Here is a 19,374-nt window from a genome sequence, read left to right on the forward strand (position 1 = left end):
TTATCACCCGACACCCATGAAGCAGACTCTATATAAAAGGGATTAAGAACAAAGGCTTTGGAGTCAGATTTGAGTTCTGCCTCCACGGGCTACATAGCCCTTAGGAATCTCTCTGGGCCTCAGTTTCTTCATCTGTTAAGTGAGAATCATAATAGTACCAGCTCACACAATGAATGTGGTAATTAAGTGAAAGGAGGTACTTAAATAAATGTGTCAGCTATGTTTTGCAGGGTCTTGCATTTACCTATGATCCATTGTTTTGGGGGGCTTCACAGATCGTTAGTTCATGGCCCTTAGTTCACCTGTAATAAGGCTGAAGGAACGCACATTGTATCCTTTTTTTGATTAATGTTCAGATCTCTAAATTAGTGATTTTCAAAAGTATGGTCTGGGAACTGCTGGGAATCCCTAAAAACTAGGATCCCCCCACAAGACCCAAGTCCTTAAGGTCAAAACTATTTTTCTAACAACACTAAAATGTTATTTACCTGTTTCATTCTCATTCTTTCCTGAGTGTGCAGTGGAATTTTCCAGAGGCTCCATGCTACGTGATGATGTCATCACTTAACATTTAATGGAATGTGTGCTTGCGCATTCGTGTATGTGTGGGTTTTCTTTTTTATATTCCTCGGTTCTTTCTTTTTTTTTTTTTTTTCAAAGATTTACTTATTTATTTGACAGAGAGCACAAGTAGGCAGAGAGGCAGGCAGAGAGAGAGAGAGAGGAAGAAGCAGACTCCCTGCTGAGCAGAGAGCCCGATGCGGGGCTCGATCCCAGGACCCTGGGACTATGACCTGAGCTGAAGGCAGAGGCTTTAACCCACTGAGCCACCCAGGTGCCCGCCTTGGTTATTTCTGATGCAGTAAATAGCAATAGCTATAACCCACATAAACAAATCTCTTTGGGGTATTCAATAGTGCTTCAGAGTTTAACAAGGTCCTGGGACCAAAAGTTCTGAGAATCTCTGCTAGACTCTCTCAGGTTAAAATCCCCTCCATTTCCAGATCTGGAAGGCAAACATTCCAGACTCTGTCCTTAATTCTGAGATACTGCCTGGAGGGTTGGGGTCCCAAAGCCGAGTTGCCTGCATTGTGTCATTGTGTGTTTCAGACTGTCTGGATCCGACTTCCCTGGCGAGGACTGGCTGTGGAGTTACGAGAAGCACGGCCACCGCCGTTCCGTGATTAGGAGAGTCAAGAGATTCCTGAGCGCCCACGAACACCCCTCCAGCCCCCGGAGGAGAAGCTACAGCCGGCAGGCCAGTGACAGCTCCATGTTCTTTCCCCCAAGCGGTGATGTCAGCCCAGCCAGGGATCTGTTGGACGTGCCCTCCAGAAGCTACCACCGTGCCCCAGGCACCCCGAACCAGACCTGCCCCCCAGAGGGGAGCATCAAGATGTACTCCAGCCTGGGGGAGCTGTCCACCATCAGGGAGACCAGCCGGACGAGCACTTTGCAGAGCCTGAGTCCACAGCCCAGTGTGAGGGTCTCCCCCACCAAAATGCCGCAGGTGCCCGAGGTACTGATCACAGTGGCCGAGGCATCAGTGCCTGTGTCCGATGGCTCCATGGCCTCCATTCAGAGTGCAGAGTTTACTGGGGTGGAGCCAAGTGGGACTGGACAGCAGGAGGTCCCCGTGGGATTGATTCCTTGCCCCTCAGAGAAAGGGACACCTCCGAGGGATCCCAGTCCCCAGACTAGTTCTGCCAAAGATGAAAGAAATGTTCCCACATTTGTCTCTGGGGAAGACCCTAAAGATGACAAGTTCCTGAAAAGGTGGAGCCTCCCGGGGTTCCTGGAGTCCAGCCACACCTCCCCAGTGGGCCTCCGCCCAGATCCCATGAGCCCTGAGCCCATTCTCTTACTCGACACAGAAACATCTTCAGAGACCAGTGGAATCAACATCGTGGCTGGCTCTCGAGCCTCTCCTGATATGCTGTATTTAATGGAAAATCTGGACACCAAGGAAACAGATATCATAGATTTTAACAATGAGCCAGCTGAGGAACCACCCAAAGGAAAACCAGAACCTCTAGGACCTGGTTCTAGTTGAGGTTCTTACTTTCAGCATTAGTTCCGGAACATACCTAAGGACTGGTCAACTTTTTAAAAAGCCATCAGACTATATAAGCTACTTAAAACTTAAAACTAAAGGGCATTATGATCCTAGTTTCTGAGAACTGAGAAAATCAAATACATTCACATCATCTGTTACAAGGTGACTTTCACAGAAGTCACACAGACCACAGCGACCTATCTTAACCAAACAAGGAATCTTAATAATATATCTATGGCTTATAATTCAGAGATTATGTTACCTTTGGAAAGGATCTTGTAGCCAATAGTCCCCCAGTTTTGCCCCCAGAGAGACAAAGTTTTCTCTCCTCCCCACTTTTTCTCTTTTCTTCAACTCCTCAGTCATAAAGAGAGGGATATGGGTCACACAATGCTGCAAAAGCTCCTTCCTAATACTGACTCTTTGAGGCTTTCTAACCATCTCACTACCACTTTCTAGAACTACGATCACTTCTTGATTCTTAAGCTTCACAGTATTACAACCTCCACCTCCTTTTAATTTCTTTTTCTCTGTTTTCTTTTTATTCTCTCATCCTTTTGTCTTTCCCTTCTACTCTCTCCCACCTTTCAGGTTGTACTATTTTCTGTTGCCAACTCTGCGCCTTACTTTTTGCCATGGTTTGCAGACGATGAGGCCTTGGCAGCACCTCCCACAGGGCAATCAAAGATGTCCGCAAGTCCAACCTGACGCACTCGAGCCTCCCAGTGGAAGGGGCACAGGGGCTTATGGCAGCCATTGCCATTCTTTCTGTACCCACCCCCTGGTCTTGAACACTGGAGAAATCAGAAGCAAAGAGGACAAGGAATCTCATAAGCAAATGCTTATGGAACCAAAGAATAACAAGGCTTGAGTGTGTTTAACACGAACTCTTAAGCTAAAATCCCAGTCATGTCACAACATGGGACCAGTTACTGCGTCTGCCAGGTTGTTTGGCATGAGGTAAGATATTGGAGCTGGGAGGTTAAGGGGGTCCAGGATGGCACGATGGGGACAGGACATTGACCAGTTCCCTCCAAGGAGTTGTTGGGGGTGGCAGGTGGTTGGGGCCTCTGACTTCATGTGGAGAAGGCCATGTCTTAGGAGTGCTGCTCTCACTATCTCTGTTGTATGGCGAAGCTTGACTACATATGACTTAATAAATAAAATAACCCTGATTGCTATCACTTATCGAGTACACATGGGTCCAGGCGGCAGCCTGTAAAGTTCACAGAGAATCTCACCAATCCCCACAGGAATTCTATGGGTCAATGTACTATTCTCTCCATTTTAAAGATGAAGAAAACAGATTCTTTGGAAAAGCAAAATAGTGTGACTTATAACACACAGCCAGAAAGGGGTAGAGCTCAGATTCAAACCCAGGTTTACCTGACTCAAGAGCCCCCCCTCTTAACCTGGGCACTCCCTTACTGTGTCAAGCCATGTGTGAGGCCCTGAATCAGCCAGCTGTGTGCCCACAGTTCTGGAGGATGCCCCAAGGAAGCCATGCCTGAACTTCTCCAACCTTGGCAGGCCCTCTGGGTCCTCCCTGCTTGAGTCTACCTGGTTTTTTGTTTTTTTTTTAAGACTTTATTTATTTGAGAGAGAAAGAGAGTGGGGGATGGGCAGAGGGAGAGGGAGAGAATCGCAAGCAGACTTCAAACTCAGTGTGGAGCCCAATTCAGGGCTTGATCCCATGACCCCGAGACCATGCGCTGAGCCACTCATGGGGCTCACGAGACACTCAACTGACTGAGCCACCCGGGTGCCTCTACCCGGTCTTTTATGTACGCATACAGGAGGGCATTGCTCCCACTTGGAGCCCAGCCGTCATCCGCTTCATTTTTCTGACAGAAGAAAGTGGTCAGAACCCTTCTCCCCAACTACTCCCAACATGCAATGTTATAATTAGCACATTTTTACAAGACACTGCATCCAACTGGGCCACCCAAGCTGCATGACAGCAGTGACATTTACTTTAACTGGGTTTTCTCCAAAGACTGAAAGGAAATGATATTGGGAGAAATACTATACATCGATGGTTCTCTATGTGGATCAAGAGGGTTAGCACCTGGGAAGGGACTGATATTCCCAAAGTGTTAGTAAGGGCTATGCAATCAAGCCCCGATATAAACGCAGCTGAGAGCCAGCCCTAACCCTCCCCCAGCCTCTAACTGCCTTTTTTTTTTTTTTTTTTTTTTGGCTATTTCAACTTAAGTTGAAATTCTCTTCTCTTTGGCTTTATCTATTGCTCAAATTCAAGCAAGTTTCTACCTAGCTGCTTTCAAAATATAAGCAATTTTTGTTCATACATCCAAGGTGATAAATGACACACAGACAGAGTGTATGACTGTTGTCCACTCTCCCGGACTAGGGAAATGTTCGTTCATCTCTGCTTCCATCCATCCCTTATGCACCTTTGTCCAGAGAACTATTTAATTTCCTCAGTACTTCATCAGACTCTGAGGGGGCCTCCCATTTCCTCCTTGCACTAAAAGCTGAATAATGACTCATTCAATGAGCCCATGTGGTTGAATTCAGCAATAAATTCAAGCTAGCAATTGCCCCGATCAGATGAAGAAATCTCTATTAATTCTAAAATGGGTTTTTACCCAACACAGACCAAAGCTGGAAAAAGAAAAAAAAAATTTCTTCTCTGGTGCCTGATTCCATTGCCTGCATAGCCCATTTTCTCCTGAGCTCTGGAAACTTCTACCCCCTGCATAAATGGTCACCTGGCCTGCTGGCTCAGTCTTTTTGGCTTGGCCAACCCCTAGAATAGGCTCTCCCATGCATCAGATGCAATCCTCAAAGCCAGAGAGTGCAACTCGGCCAAGCCCCCTTTGCCTCCTTCTCTCTCAGCCCACAGGAGCTAGCTGTGTCCTGCCCACAAATCAGGGAAGGTAAAGGCCCGTGGAACTTCTTCTCTGTCATCCAAGAATCCAGGGATGACTGGCCCCCGACAAAACTAAGAAGGCTGTTCTCTCCCCTCTTTAACTGTCCCGTGAGCAGCTTGGTTCAGCTAAGCCATGGAAAACACAGTTTAAATGGAATGGAGAAATGTAAAATTGTCCATTTGTTTAAAGACTCATACATCCTCTTTTTTTTTTTTTTAAGATTTTTTATTTATTTATTTGTCAGAGAGAGAGAGAGAGAGAGAGAGAACCAGCGAGCACAAGCAGGGTGAGCAGCAGGCCCTCTGCTCAGAGGAGAGCCCAAATGCGGGACTTGATCCCAGGACCCTGGGATCATAACCTGAGCCAAAGGCAGACGCTTCACTGACTGAGCCACCCAGGCATCCCCTCACATGTTCTCATTTTCAGTGCCTTCGCTCTCTAGCTTCTTCTCCAGAGAAACTGATTCAGTCCTCAATCATTTTTCTAAAATCTTCTCACTGTAACATCTACTCTCTGAGAATCCGCTGAGCCCAGGCAGCCATGTGGTGTAATGGAATAAGGAGTACAAAACCGGCCTGTGACATCTGCCCCTGTAGTTTTATGAACTTGAACGAGCCCCTGTCCTTCTGCCTCTTGCAGTCTCATCTGTGAAATGGGCTCTTCTCAGCACCATCTCACTGGCCCTTGGGGGGGCTGAGGGGGCTTATGAGAAAAGGCTGGGAGTCCCAGGCAGCAATGTCTTGTTGATGGGCTGAGCTGAACTTGATGACCCCATGATTCTGCAGGAAAAAGGACTTGCCCCTTTCTACTTTGGCCATTTGCTTGTCGAGGTCCCTTTATTCTCAAGGATTCTAATCTCTTTCATTCAAGAAACTTGTCAGTTCTCTTTGGCTTCCTTTTTTTTTTTCTTTCATACACCTCCCAGCATCTCCCACATCTTCCTTCTCTCTAGTGTTTTGTCATTCCTTCACTTCTCACCAGACTTATCACCATGGTGATGAGTGCCTCCCGCCCCCCCCAGTCTCTGCACCAATCTCCTCAGCCAAAATGTGGAACTTGGAACAGTTAATTGCTCCTGTTCTTTCTACTATAATTCTAGAGGATTTCGCACCCCTGGTTTGAAGTCAGAGGACTGCCTTAGGGCAGCTAATCTCCCCAAACCTGGTTCTTTTTGGAATTAATTCTGGGTATTTTGGAATAAGCACCACAACTGTAAAAACTCCGAAGCAAGAGACAAATTCGAATCTGATTCCACCTACCCTCCGCTCATCAAATCATCACGTACGTGACCCACAACAAACATTTTCTGAAGTGCTGGGGGGGCGGGTATTAACAGTCATAACCAAGGATTTTCTTCATTTCATCTCACGGAGATCCTCAGTCCTTTCACTTACATTCTGTTTTTCTTAGTTCTACCAACCCTAATTTTGGGGACAGTTGTTCCCACCAAAAAGGCCACTGAGTCAAAAGAACCAATTCGAGAATGCCTGCCTTGTCCTCCTATTGCAAATCCTAGAGAATCCAGAAGGATCCCAACCCACTGGCACAGCTGGAGAGAGGTGACCCGAACAGACATTTACCTCTTCCCAGCCTCCCTTCACACCTTTGCCGGGCACGCGCCTGTGGCCAACGCAAACAGGAAACAAAGGCACCGACCCGGGAAAGGAGCGGCCCAAGAACCACAGTTGCCCTCATGACTCAGTTAACTCTGACCAAGGGTTTCCGTTTTTGTGCGGTTGTTGTTTTATTTCTGAATTAATTCAGGAAATAGGCCCCAACCTTTTTGCCACGGGTAGATGTGGCTGGATGGTTACCTGGACCCGTCTTCTCGGAGCTTCTGGTTTTAAACCTTTACCGAACAGAGTCAGCAAACAGACTGCAGCATCTTTTTTTTTTTTTTTTTTTTAAGATTTTATTTATTTATTTGTCAGAGAGAGAGAGGGAGAGAGAGTGAGCACAGGCAGACAGAATGGCAGGCAGAGGCAGAGGGAGAAGCAGGCTCCCTGACGAGCAAGGAGTCCAATGCGGGACTCGATCCCAGGACGCTGGGATCATGACCTGAGCCGAAGGCAGCTGCTTAACCAACTGAGCCACCCAGGCGTCCCAGACTGCAGCATCTTATACCCTGAAACAAGGAAGAACATTTCTCAAACAGATCGTGTACAGAAATGCTGGTGTGTGTAAGCTAGTGGTTCTCCACTGGAGGTAATTTTGTCCCCCCGTCCCGGAGGTATTTGGCAATCTCTGGAGATGTTTGGGGTTGTCACACTGGGGAGCGCGACTGGCCAGGGATGTTGCTAAACTAGACCTCCTACACCGGACAGCACAGACCACCACAACAGCTAGCCGACCATACCGTGGTCGGGAACCCTGACTGGGGCCAATAGGAAGGTTAAAATGAGACAACCATTGGGGAGACTAACGAAGAGAGATGAAGAAGAGAGAGGACTAGGGGACAGCAGATGAACTCAGCCACTGGCTGAACTCCAGCGGTGAGCGCCAGCGGCAAGCTGGGCACAACTTCTCCCTGACGCTAAAGGAGCCGATAAGTCAAATCCAGAAAAAGTGGGTACGAACCCCGAGTTTCACCCTGAGAGAATTCCCTGGATGGCTCTTAACCAGGAAGAGTGGCCAAACTCCATTGTTAGCCTGGCGGTGTGGCTCACAGAATGGGTGGTGACAATATATTCCACCAAATATTACGTAAGAACATGCGCCAATGCACTGCTAGATAATGGAGAGTTTCAGCCTTTATCTATGTCTCCCTGAGGATCAAACAAATAAACCATATCTTCTAGAGAAATAATTTGGCATTTTACTTTGTATAGAAGGGATATTTTTCAGTAGAGAATTGTTACAATGAGTAGGATATCTACCTCCTCCCCACAGGCCAAGCGACATCACAGATTTCCCAGTGCTCCCAGGAGAATAACATCAGAGACTTAGTGTCGTCCTGGATGATGTCACCAGCCTTTTATTATGACTTTTATCCACAGTCACTCTGAGACATGAGGCAACTGCTGTGTCGACCGCAAAGGTGGGTGGGTGGAAGTGGGTGGGAGTTAGGACCCTCCGACTCCCACATCATCTGTCCTTCTCTTCCTGTTTGTATGTTTGTTTCATCCCCAATCCTGTTCACCTCTGAACTATTTTAATTTGTTTAATGTAAAGCCCTTTGTTTGTAAATGTTCTTACACAACCTGTATCTGGGTGCAAGTTTTAAGTTAGGTTAATGTTTTTATATTATAGGTCTCATCTGTTTTTTCATGTGTTTGTTTACTCATACAATGTTTTTAAGGTCCCCCCTCCCAAGCTCCCTGTGTACCTCCCATCTGTCGTTTCTTTTTTTTTTTTTTTAGATTTTATTTATTTGACAGAGAGAGAGAGATCACAAGTAGGCATAGAGGCAGGCAGAGAGAGAGAGGGGAAGCAGGCTCCCCGCTGAGCAGAGAGCTCAATGTGGGGCTCAATCCCAAGACCCTGGGATCATGACCTGAGCTAAAGGCAGAGGCTTTAACCCACTGAGCCACCCAGGCGCCCCCATCTGTTGCTTCTAACTCCGGCATCTTCTGAGATGTCTTCTGTCTTACTCATCTACTCCCCTGTTGCCTCCCTCCCTTCCACTGTAAGCTCCTCCTCCAAAGGCTTCCTTTATGGCCCCCACAGAGTGCATACCCGGGAGCAGAGTTGCTGAGTCACAGAGTCTGGATATATTAACCTGAGTCCCTCCTGCCAGACACGTTCCAGAACCACAGCGCTGGCTGGCCCTCCCCCACCCATGGTTTCTCCCCACCATCCCCTCCCTGCCCCATGCTCAGCTCTACCTAGGTTGTGCATTTTTCCAGTCTAACAAGTGTAAAGTGACACCTAATCCTTGTTTAATTGACATTTACCTGCTAATTAAGTATTACTGATCACTGTATGACATTTACCTGATTTACTAATGACGTTAAGCATCCCTTTATATACTTCTTAATTCTTTTGGGACTTCTCTTCTGAATTTCCTTTTCAAATTCTTTGCCCTTTTATTTAAGGCGTTTCTATGTTTTCCTTGTTGACTTTCAGGAGTTCCTTCTATATTCTAGAACAATAGTAGACAGACCCTCCTTGGTTTTAGACATTGCAACAATCTTTGTAACCCTTTGAATGTCTATTAAAAGTGTCTGCCTTGTTATTTGTTGACTAGAAATTCTTAATTTTAACATAATCAAGTTCATCAAGGTTTTTTTTTTTTTTATGCTTTTGCAGTTTTGGATAAGAAATCCTTCTGCCCCCCCCCCATGTCAGGATGCTCTCCCACTCTCCTAGATTTTCCTATGAATCTTTACAGTGGTGTGTAGGTGTCCAGTTTTATTTTCCTCCATAGATGAGGCAGGTAGGTTCCCCCCATCGCCTCCTGCTAAGCAAGCAGTCTATAGGTACGATGTATTTCCTGTAAGGCAGATACACTGGTCTGAAGGAAAGTGGCATCTGAGAGAGAAGAAAGATGGGGTATAAACGGGAGAAGAGAAAGCTGAGTTCAACTCCATCAAACTCCAATTCCTCCCCACTAAATACAAACCGTTTCCAAAATGCACCCCCTCCTGTTGTCTTTTGACTAGTGATTTGCCCATTTGAACGCCTGAAGCGTGCAAACTCCTGTTATACTCGACCGCATAGAAACCCACGAGATCTAAGCCATGTCCTCCAACAGGCCGAGACCGAACTGTGAGAGCCAAGCCTGACACGCAGGGAGCGCCCCCCCTAGGTCCGTGCTGCAAGGATAGCTCAGGCTCCCGCCGCGCTCAAAGGAAGGCGGGACGGGAGCGCAGAGGCGGGGTCCGCAATCTAACCCCCGTCCAGCCGGGGACCGGCCGAGGCGGAGATGTTACAGCCGGGACCTGCGGGGCTTTCCACCGTGGAACAGGCTTTCCTCCAAGATGGGTGGATCCGGGGTGTTCGCGGCCACCCTCAGCCCCGTCCTGCGGCCGGCGTGTAAAGCCACAGCCCTAGAATTCCTCAAACACGCTGTCTCCTCAGCAGAAGCCACACGTGGTCTGCGGTTCCGCGGAAACCCTTCCGCTGACTTCAGCGTCCGGGCACGTGGGCTTCGGGGGAAACAGCCTGATAAAGTGGTCGCTCCGTAAGAGGTTCTCCGTGGTCATTTCCACTCTACCGGTGTTCTCATTAGTGCTGACTCGGGCGCCTCGCCGCTGCATACACTCGCTGCGAGGCGGTCATTACCCAAGGATCGGGGCGCGGGCATCCTGGAAGCCCAGGGAAGGGAAAGTGCAAGGGCAGAAGCGCTTAAAACAGTTCCACGGTCTGAGCCCGAGCTGGATATATGACCTAGGTCCGCAGCGGAAAGTGGTGGCCGGTGGCCTGAATCTGAGTTCCTCACAGCTCTTGCTTGTCCAGGATTGTCCAGCAGGCCACAGTCTCCGCCACCGCCTACCGCCCTAGCCTGGGCCTGCTTCACTTGGTGTGGCCCTGGGAGGTGACCTGAGCCGGCTGCTCTTTTACCAAAACATCCGCAGCTCCACGGAGTCCTCAACCACGGTGAGCTCCTAATCCGTGCCAAGAGGGAAAGGGTAAGAAGATGGGAAGCCAGTGGTGGCGGGTCCTTGGCCTATGTATTACTATAAACTCCAGCAGCCCCTAGCTACCACCCACACATGATAAACCTGCACTCCGTCCTCCTCCTGACCTGCTTCTCCGGGAGAGCTGGACAGGCTTGGTGTTCTCCCTGGCTCACTGACAGGGCAAATCATTCTGGACGCAGGGACTCTGGCGCTAGCTGGCCACGCCTGACCAGGCCCCGTTGGCAGCAGGCCCTGCACGGATGTCAGATCCAGACAACCCAGGAACAGCATGTCATTTGTGTGTCGTTCCCACTGGAGAAACTCTAGCTGCTGTTCATAGTAGCCGGCGGGCTGGCTGTCTCTTGCCACGGGCGGGGGCGGCCTGGAGCCCTTCTGCTATTTCCAGCCATTGACCTCAGTCTGAGGTCAGCTCCCGAGCCAGTGGCGTGGAACACGGGGTAACAGGGGCAGCTCCGCAGAGAGGGCGGATAAAAGGATATGTAATTTCTAAAGATTTTTATGTATTCATTTGCAAAGAGAACCTGCACACAAGCAGGCAGAGTGGCAGGCAGAGGGCAAGGGAGAAGCAGGCTCCCCACTGGGCAGACAGCCTGGCCTGGAGCTCGATCCCAGGACCTTGGGATCATGACCTGAGCCAAAGGCAGATGCTCAACTGACTGAGCCACCCAGGCGCACCAAGGATATCTAATTTTTTTTTTTTTTTAACTTTTAAAAGCTAAGTTCACCCCTGTAAGGAAAAAGGTAGGTCTCCCTACTAGTAGAAGAATAAACAACGAAGCGCTAGTTGGTAAGCCCTGGTGGTGTGGGGAAGAAACCTCTAACAGCCATAAGGACCCTTCCTCAGAACATACTACAAGGGACGCTCAGAGAGCCCGTGGGAGGCCCTGCGGAGATGGAGAACAACGAGAAAGAAGCCCAGCATCAGATTGGAAAGGAGCCTCTCCCTCTGTCCCGTCAACATTTAGGGTTGGGGTCTGCCCCCCCCAGCCACCAGGGGGGTTCTCTGCAGCTGCCTGACCTCTGTTACTTGAGGCCACCCCTGTGCGTGGCTTTTGCAAACCCCACTCTGCTGTTAGCCCACCAAGCAGGCAGTGCCGTTCTGTTGCAGACGACACTGCGAGGATCCCTCGATGCCCACGGTCCGCAGCGACAGGGAGACCTGCAATCTGCTGGCATCCAAGCACATCCCTCAGGGCCTCCAGGACCCCCAGTGAGCAGATGGGGGTCATGTGGGCACCCCGGCCCCCCCAACCCAGGGCTCGCACCTTCCCCCTGTCGGTGTCAGCAGACACACCTGCTCCTGCCGATCCCCAGGGAAGGTGATGGGAGACAAATCAGTGGTCTTCCGCAGGGCCCAGGGCACCAGAGGCACAGGGGGGCAGCGGGAGCTCTTGCTTCTGCTTTATTTTCCCCTCAGAAAACTCAGCTTCAAATATGGCCTCATCACCTTTTGCCAAGTAGAGAACATAAAGGGGAAGAAGGTGAACTTTGGGACACACAGTGTGTGGGTTCGAAATCTGGACCCACCGCTGCTCGTGCAAAGTTACTTAACCTTTCTGTGACTTGGTTACCTTGGAGATAAAATGGGGATCATCGTAATGATCATTGTTATTGTTCGTGTTAAATGAGTTGGTACAGACAAAACCCCGAGTATATTGTGTGTCATATATTAAGCACATGGTAAATGTTTGCGGCCATTATTATATCCTCCTAGTATTAAACAGGATGGTGAATAAGGGCTCTGACTCTGATTCTCTGAATAAGGTTCTGGTCAGGCCCAGACACTTGCTAGCTGTGTGACCTAGGTCAACTTATCTGACCTGCTCTAGCTTCTGTTTCAACAACTACAAAATGGCATCAATGCCCGTATGTTCCTCACTGGGCTGTTTTAAAAGTCAGATGAAATAATGGATGTAAAGCAATTAACACAGAACCTGATGGAAAGTTATGGCTTCATAATTGTTAACTGTCTTTATTATCATTTAATGAAGTGCGCCTGACTTTAGAGCAAAAGTAAGATTTGAGAATGTTTAATGTGTTTTCCCTGAAGGTATAGGAAGGACTCCTTTCCTGAGTCAAAGATCAAAGTACATAACTTCTTCAATTTCTTGCCTTCAACTGAGTTGACAAAAGCCTATAGCAAACTCCATTTGACTGAGGCAAAGGCCCAAGAGGGAAACAAAAAGTAGGGGTGTTTCTCCAGCAGCGTGGCCCAGACCTGCCTCCAGGTGGCAGCATTTTAGCATGTTGAACTTGAGGAAACCCCCCATCAGACCCTCCAGTTTCATCCACCTAAACCAAGGGTCATGGTGATGTTTATCTGTGAGAGCTGCTGAAGGTTCTCAGACACACAAGAAATTGCCTCTGGCGGGGGGAAGTTTGGGACATAGACAGGACTAGAGAGTAAGTAGGGCCACAATTAGGATGTGCAGGGTCCCTATCTATATTAATCATTTGAGTCACCCCAAATCAGTGTGCCCCTTTCTGGAGGCCCAATCTTATGCCAAAAAGAAGAAGAAGGAAAAAAAAATTACACTCACCCCAGGAGTGACCACTGGCCAGGCAGGTCCTTCCTGGAACTAGGTTCTGGTCACCGGGGTGCAGGACACCCCCATCAGTCTCAGGTCATCCTGCCTGGATGGCACTGCCAGCTATCACTGCCAGAGAGGGCCTTGAACATGAGAAACCGGAGGAAGGCATTCCAAAGCATGGAAGGGCTTTGGGTGGGAAGGAGGCTTACTGGGAGCTGGGGTTGCTGGTCTAAGATGATAAAGGAGAAAATAAAGGAAGTGTGAGATGGTGTGGGAGAAAAGGGGAAAAGGCAAAAATGAGGAGAGGTATCCCACACAATCTCCCAAGTGCCTTTTGTGGCCTGCCTCCTCCTTATTCTGAACAGCAGGCCAAACACGCCCTCCTGTAATCCAAGGGTATTACCAGATTGGAACTAAGGACAGCCCAGTCACACATAATTTGTTTCTGAAAACTTTGGTTCACATTTCAAATCTCTTCTAAATAGGTTGTTTACCAAAGAGAAAAAATCTAAGAAATTGGGAGCTAAGAGTCTTATCGGGAGGGAAAACAAAGATGAGCATGTTGTCTGAGATCAGGGAGGTGGTTCTACAAGCCCCCCCGGGATCGGTGCCTGGGGACATTAGTCAGAGTGGGAAGGTAGATCAGGTTGGAGACAGAGAAGCCAAGGCCACTCCAGTAAAAAAAAAGTCTGACACACTGGCCTGAGCAGAGCTAGGGAGCGTCAGCTGTCACCATATTTTGGGGACCCTCAGATCTCACTGCTCCTCTCTCCTTGAATGGATGGGACACTATGGAATAGAGTCTCTTCATCGACAGGACACTGAGGAACAGACCTCTGAGGCTGCTGATACCCCACGGGCACCAGGCTGGTGACAGAAAGGCATCCACGCTGGGTCTCCATATCACTGATCCTAGAAACTGGATCCTAGAAATCCAGTTCCTAGGAACGCGGGGTGGGAAGGAAATTCTGGTGTCACCTAGTTCAGGACCCCACTGCATGACAGAATCCTCTCTACAGTAGCATTGCCAAGATTCTTCCAGCCAGAACCCTCCAGTGAAAGGCAGTTCGCCCCTGTTGACCCTTTCATGCTCTACCACCGCGCTCAGTAGATGGCCCTCACCACACTGAGCCGAAAGCTGCCTCCTGCCAGCCGGATCTCACCATTCTCATACCCCCTCTGGGTCCAACCTAATTTGTCCATCCTTCTCCACGGTGAGGACCACCTGCAGACACTTGAAGAACGCCATTATGCTGTGTCTCGAGAAGCCTCCCACATGCATGCGCGCTTTTGCACACGTGAACACACACACACGCTCACCTTTCCTTGAAAGCAAATCTTGCCAGATAATCTTTACATTTCCTGATCCCCTCACCATCCTTCTCTCTCTCTACACTGAAGTGTCATAAGTCCACATGGCCCTACTCAAATGTGCACCCAGAAGCAAGTATAATACTATAATTTTTTTGTGTTTTTTTCCTACCAGTGCACAGTGAAGCAGCACAATCCACTTCTTGTTACACGTGTTTGGCTTCTATCCATATAGCCCCATAATGGGGGTGGGGAGAAGGGATCAAGCCTGTTCAGCTCACTGCTGTGATCCCTCCCCAGAGGTTAGACCAGTGTCTGGCACTAGGTGGACACACAAGAAATATTTGTTTAGCAAATGTATGACATTTTGAGAGTATGGGCTCACTTTTGCTTTTGTTGTAGTAGTTGGTGGTGGTGGTGGTTGTTAGTAGTCAGGAAGAACAGTTTTATTTTGGGTATGCTTAACCTTATCCAAGTAGACACATCAAATGACAGCTGGCTATCAGACAAGTTTGGAGATTAGAGGAGAGGTCAGGGCTGGAGAGAGAGATTGGAGTCACCAACTCAGAGAGTGTGGCCCTCTTTCCACTTGGCCTCCCAGAGCCAATGACCAGTAGAACACCAGCCTCTCTTCTCCTCCACCCCCCACTCTTCCCAAGTAGTAGAATCCCCAGACTCACTTGCCTGCCCCTCTCTATCCCCACTCTCCCCAGAAGATTCCAGTCCTGAAGGCAGAATGCTTGCCCTCTTTGCCGAACTGAACTCCACAGGAAATATCGGAATCCTTCGCATACGCATTTCTGTGAGCAGCACGGTCAGTTTTTTGTTACTGCTAGAGAAGGTCAGCCCTTCCAGCTGTAACACAAATTTTCATCTCAGCACATGGCTGGGAATTTAGAGAGCAATGAGCAAGGCAGGGGCACTTGTGTGCTGTCTCCTCACATCCCTCCACCTAGGACAGGCACATGATAGTGGAATCCTGGTGTCCAGCCATCCCGTGGACTCCCGGGGCCAGGAGTGCCCTCTGCTGGTCACAGGAACACTGAGGCTCCTGAGAGTAACTAATGACATCAGGAGCCAATTAGTGATCATGATGACTACCACTTCTCACGAGCATTTACCATGAGCCAGATTTGTAATCAAAATTTTACCCAGCTGGGGCGCCTGGGTGGCTCGGTGGGTTAAAGCCTCTGCCTTCGGCTCGGGTCATGATCCCAGGGTCCCGGGATCGAGCCCCGTGTCGGGCTCTCTGCTCAGTGGGAAGCCTGCCTCCTCCTCCTCTCTCTCTCTCTCTTTGCCTGCTTGTGATCTTTGTCTGTCAAATAAATAAATAAAATCTTTAAGAAAAAAAAATTTTTACCCAGCTAATGCCATTTAATGCTCATCCTAACCTTACCAAGCTCACTATTTTCCCATTTCACAAATGAGGAAATTGTTCAGGGCACTCAGATGATTTTTCTCCAAGTCCCAAAGAGGAAGCTTGGCTGGTTGGCTGGTGTGCTCCTGGCCATCCTTTTCAAATGCCTCAAGATAGACATAAGCCACCACAGAAGGAAAGGGGGAATTTAAACATGTATATTTAAAATAAATAAATAAACATGTATGTTTTTCCTTGTAAAAGTAAACACATTATTTTCTGGAAAAATGGAAAGAAAAATACATTGCCACACATCTGAATGACTGTTAGCATTTTAACATGCTTCTTTTCAAATCTTTTTTTTTTTCTCCTATCCATCTTTTTTTTTCATGACTGAAATCAAGGTCTAGTGCAAATTCTTCACTAAAGAGGATTCTTAAAGATTCCTTTTCTTCAAGAATTTTTGTTCTCAAGGGGTGCCTGGGTGGCTCAGTGGGTTAAAGCCTTTGCCTTCAGCTCAGGTCATGATCCCAGGGTTGTGGGATTGAGCCCCACATCGGGCTCTCTGCTCAGGGGGGAGCCTGCTTCCCCCTCTCTCTGCCTGCCTCTCTGCCTACTTGAGATCTCTGTCAAATAAATAAAATCTTAAAAGAAAAAAGAAAAGAATTTTTGTTCTCTGATGAAATTTTCACATTTCCTAGTCAAAGCAACAGGTATCTACTAGGACCTCCAGGAAGAATCTGACCTAGAGCTCCTTGTAGGAGTTCTGCAATACCCCAGCCTGCGCAAGCATACTTCCCAGACACCCAGGGGTGCTATGGAGACTGAGCGTGGGAAACCTCAAGGCAGGTCACACGGCCAGTCAGCCAAGTGCACTGCGCTAGGGCAGATGCGGAGGGCGAACTTAGGGGGCTGGAGCCTGGTTCACTTCCAGCAGAGGTTAGCACAGAGGCTCTGAGCAGGGGGTGCCCCCAGGCAGCCATCTCCAGGCCTTGGGATTCTTGGCGAGTTTCCCTCTGGCCACCAAAGGGACGTGGCCTTGTGGCAGCCCTCTCTGTGAATCTGTTTCACTTTTCTGCACTGTTTCCTGGAAAGTGGCTCTTCTTGCCAGAAGTCTCTGTGCCTCTCTCTGCCTTGGAAAGAAGCTGTTCCCCTCCAGCGCAGTCCCTGTGGAGCTGTGGCATCTTCGGTCAGACTCCCAACTCTGCCCCGGAACCAGCTCAATGAACTGAGCACGGCTGAACTTCTCAGACTCGTTTCCTCGTCTGGAAGATCAGGGTAACTGTTCAGATTCCCCAGGAGGAGTGAGGAAAGGTCAATGGATGTTTATCTGAGTACTGTGCACATATCAAAGCTCAAGAAATGGTGGCTATTCTCCAGGTAGGCGGCTCCTTGAAGGAACATGGAGAGCAGTTGTCTGTACAGAGGGCAGCTGGAGACCACTCCTCATTCATTTGGAATGTCCAAATTCCTACATCCTCTTAGTTCTATGCAAATGCCAGGGAAATGGACATCCTGCCAGAATCTTCCCCTGCTCCTCCTCCCCTTTCTCCCCTCTTCCCTCGACCATTTCCCAGTAACACAGGAAGGACTCTACCAGGGGTAATAGTCAAATTATGTAAAAACTCAGACTGAAGAAGTATGACACCAGCCGTGGAGCTGAAGCAGGATCTTGGGAGCCTCCTGTCACACATTACCGCCCTATTTCCTGGATTATGGGGAGGTAAGGGGTCTCAGGAAAGGGGCCAGAGAAACTGGGGCATCAGCACACTCTGGGTAATGGTTCTTTACCAACCAGTAGAGCAATATGTTTACATTTTGACAACAAATATGACCAAACCACCATGTACCAACTGATTTATCTCCAGTTGAGACCCCAGGAAGGGCATTTGGGGACCCCCACCCCAAGAATATAACGGGCCACAGAATGCATTAAGCCCATTCGGGGTTCATGCTCTGCTCACAGAGTTGGTGAGCTGGGGAGAAGAGCTTTGCTGTTCAAGAGTCCACCTAAGTGTTGAAACACCCCTACCCATGGCATTCCTCACTGCACTCCCTGCTCTTGCAATAGGAAGAGGAAATCCAGAAGTTGGATTACCCCAAGTCAAACACCATGGTGAATGCCTCAGGTGGGATGTCAATGCTGATGTCCCAGACTGGGTCTGGGAAAAAAAACCCCACCAAACCCAGTGTTGCAGTCCAGCACCAACCCCTTATGTCCAGTCATTCAGTCATTCATTCCACTAATACCTGTTAATCCAACCTTGGGGGCCCCGTGTCATCATGGGGGCTGGGCATACAACAGTGGACAAGACCTCTAGCATCTCTGCACTCATGGCGCTAACCCTAGTAGGGGAGCCAGACACAGCAGTGTAATACAGGGTGGCAAGAGCTACAGTGGGGAAAAGACAGGGTGCTAAAAGAGCAAAAGGGGGCCTCTGACCCAGAAGTCTCACTGCATTAAATAATGTGGTGGCCAAGCCCTGAGGGCGAGTGGGAGCTGGCCACATGAGGTGGGGGAAACGTGCAGCAACATGGACGAACACTAGAAACTGGCCGAGCCCTCAGAAGAGCAGAAGAGTCAACCTGAACTTCAACATCACCATTTTAACCTGTCCAGTTTGGGGTTAATTAATATTCACATGGGAACCTGACTTCTGACTTCGCCAGAGAATGGGCTGGAAAGACTATAACCCTGTGAATCTCAACTTCCAAGCCAAAGATGCAGGTGGGTTGGCAAGGAGACCAGGTTGGGAGAGGCGGTGTCACAAGGGGCTAAGGGTTGGACTTTGGTGTCCCATGATCTCACGCTGAAGTCTCACTTGACTCAGCTTCTTAGCTGGGTGACTTCACCTGAGTCAGCGCAACCTCTCTGGGCTGCAATTTCCTCACCCGGAAATGGAGAACAAGGCAGGTATATACTGTGTACTGTCTTCAAAGGAGACCCAACAGGAAGTCCTCGGTGTGGGAAACGGTTGGGGGCCGACTCTCGTGCCCCAACATAACATCATTTTGTGCCCAAGAATCTCACATGCTTTTGAAAACAGAAATCCGACCGAATCCAAACGTCACAGTTAATATTTCTTGAGAGTGTACATACCATGCCTTGTGTGGGTGGCTTTATTTCATCCTCACGACAACCCAATAATAAAAGGCGCTGTTTTCAGATTTCACAAACTAGGAAACCAAGGCTTAGGGACTTGTCTCGGATGATCAAAGGATTCAAAAATCTAGAACCTTGACAATAGCAAGTACTGGCAAGGCTGTGGGACCACAGGGTCTCTCATTCATAGCTGGTGTGAAGGCAAAACAGCACAGCCATTTTGGAAGACCTCTGGGCAGTCTAACAAAACTTAGCATTCTCTTCCCATATGACCCAGCAATCACACTTCTTGGCATTTACACAAAGAAGTTGAAAACTCCATTCATAATTGTCAAAAATAAAAAATAAACACAAGGGGCGCCTGGGTGGCTCAGTGGTTAAAGCCTCTGCCTTCGGCTCAGGTCGTGATCTCAGGGTCCTGGGATCGAGTTCCGCATCGGGCTCTCTGCTCAGCAGGGAGCCTGCCTCCTCCTGTCTCTCTCTGCCTGCCTCTCTGCCTACTTGTGATCTGTCTGTCAAATAAATTTAAAAAAAAATCTT

General features: G+C 48.7%; 1 protein-coding gene across 1 annotated transcript in view; it reads left to right on the forward strand.

Annotated features, from left to right (window-relative positions):
- LOC111142223 (bestrophin 3) overlaps window positions 1-2,049 on the forward strand; it is a 34,365-nt gene extending 32,316 nt beyond the window's left edge. The window contains 2 exon segments of the mRNA XM_022495255.1: window positions 1,111-2,027; window positions 2,030-2,049. Coding sequence (XP_022350963.1) covers window positions 1,111-2,027; window positions 2,030-2,049 — 937 coding nt within the window.
- The last annotated feature ends 17,325 nt before the right edge of the window (window positions 2,050-19,374 follow it).

Source organism: Enhydra lutris, unplaced genomic scaffold (genome assembly GCF_002288905.1).
Source record: "Enhydra lutris kenyoni isolate GAN:26980312 unplaced genomic scaffold, ASM228890v2 scaffoldscaffold7, whole genome shotgun sequence".
In the NCBI taxonomy this organism is placed as follows: Eukaryota; Metazoa; Chordata; class Mammalia; order Carnivora; family Mustelidae; genus Enhydra; species Enhydra lutris.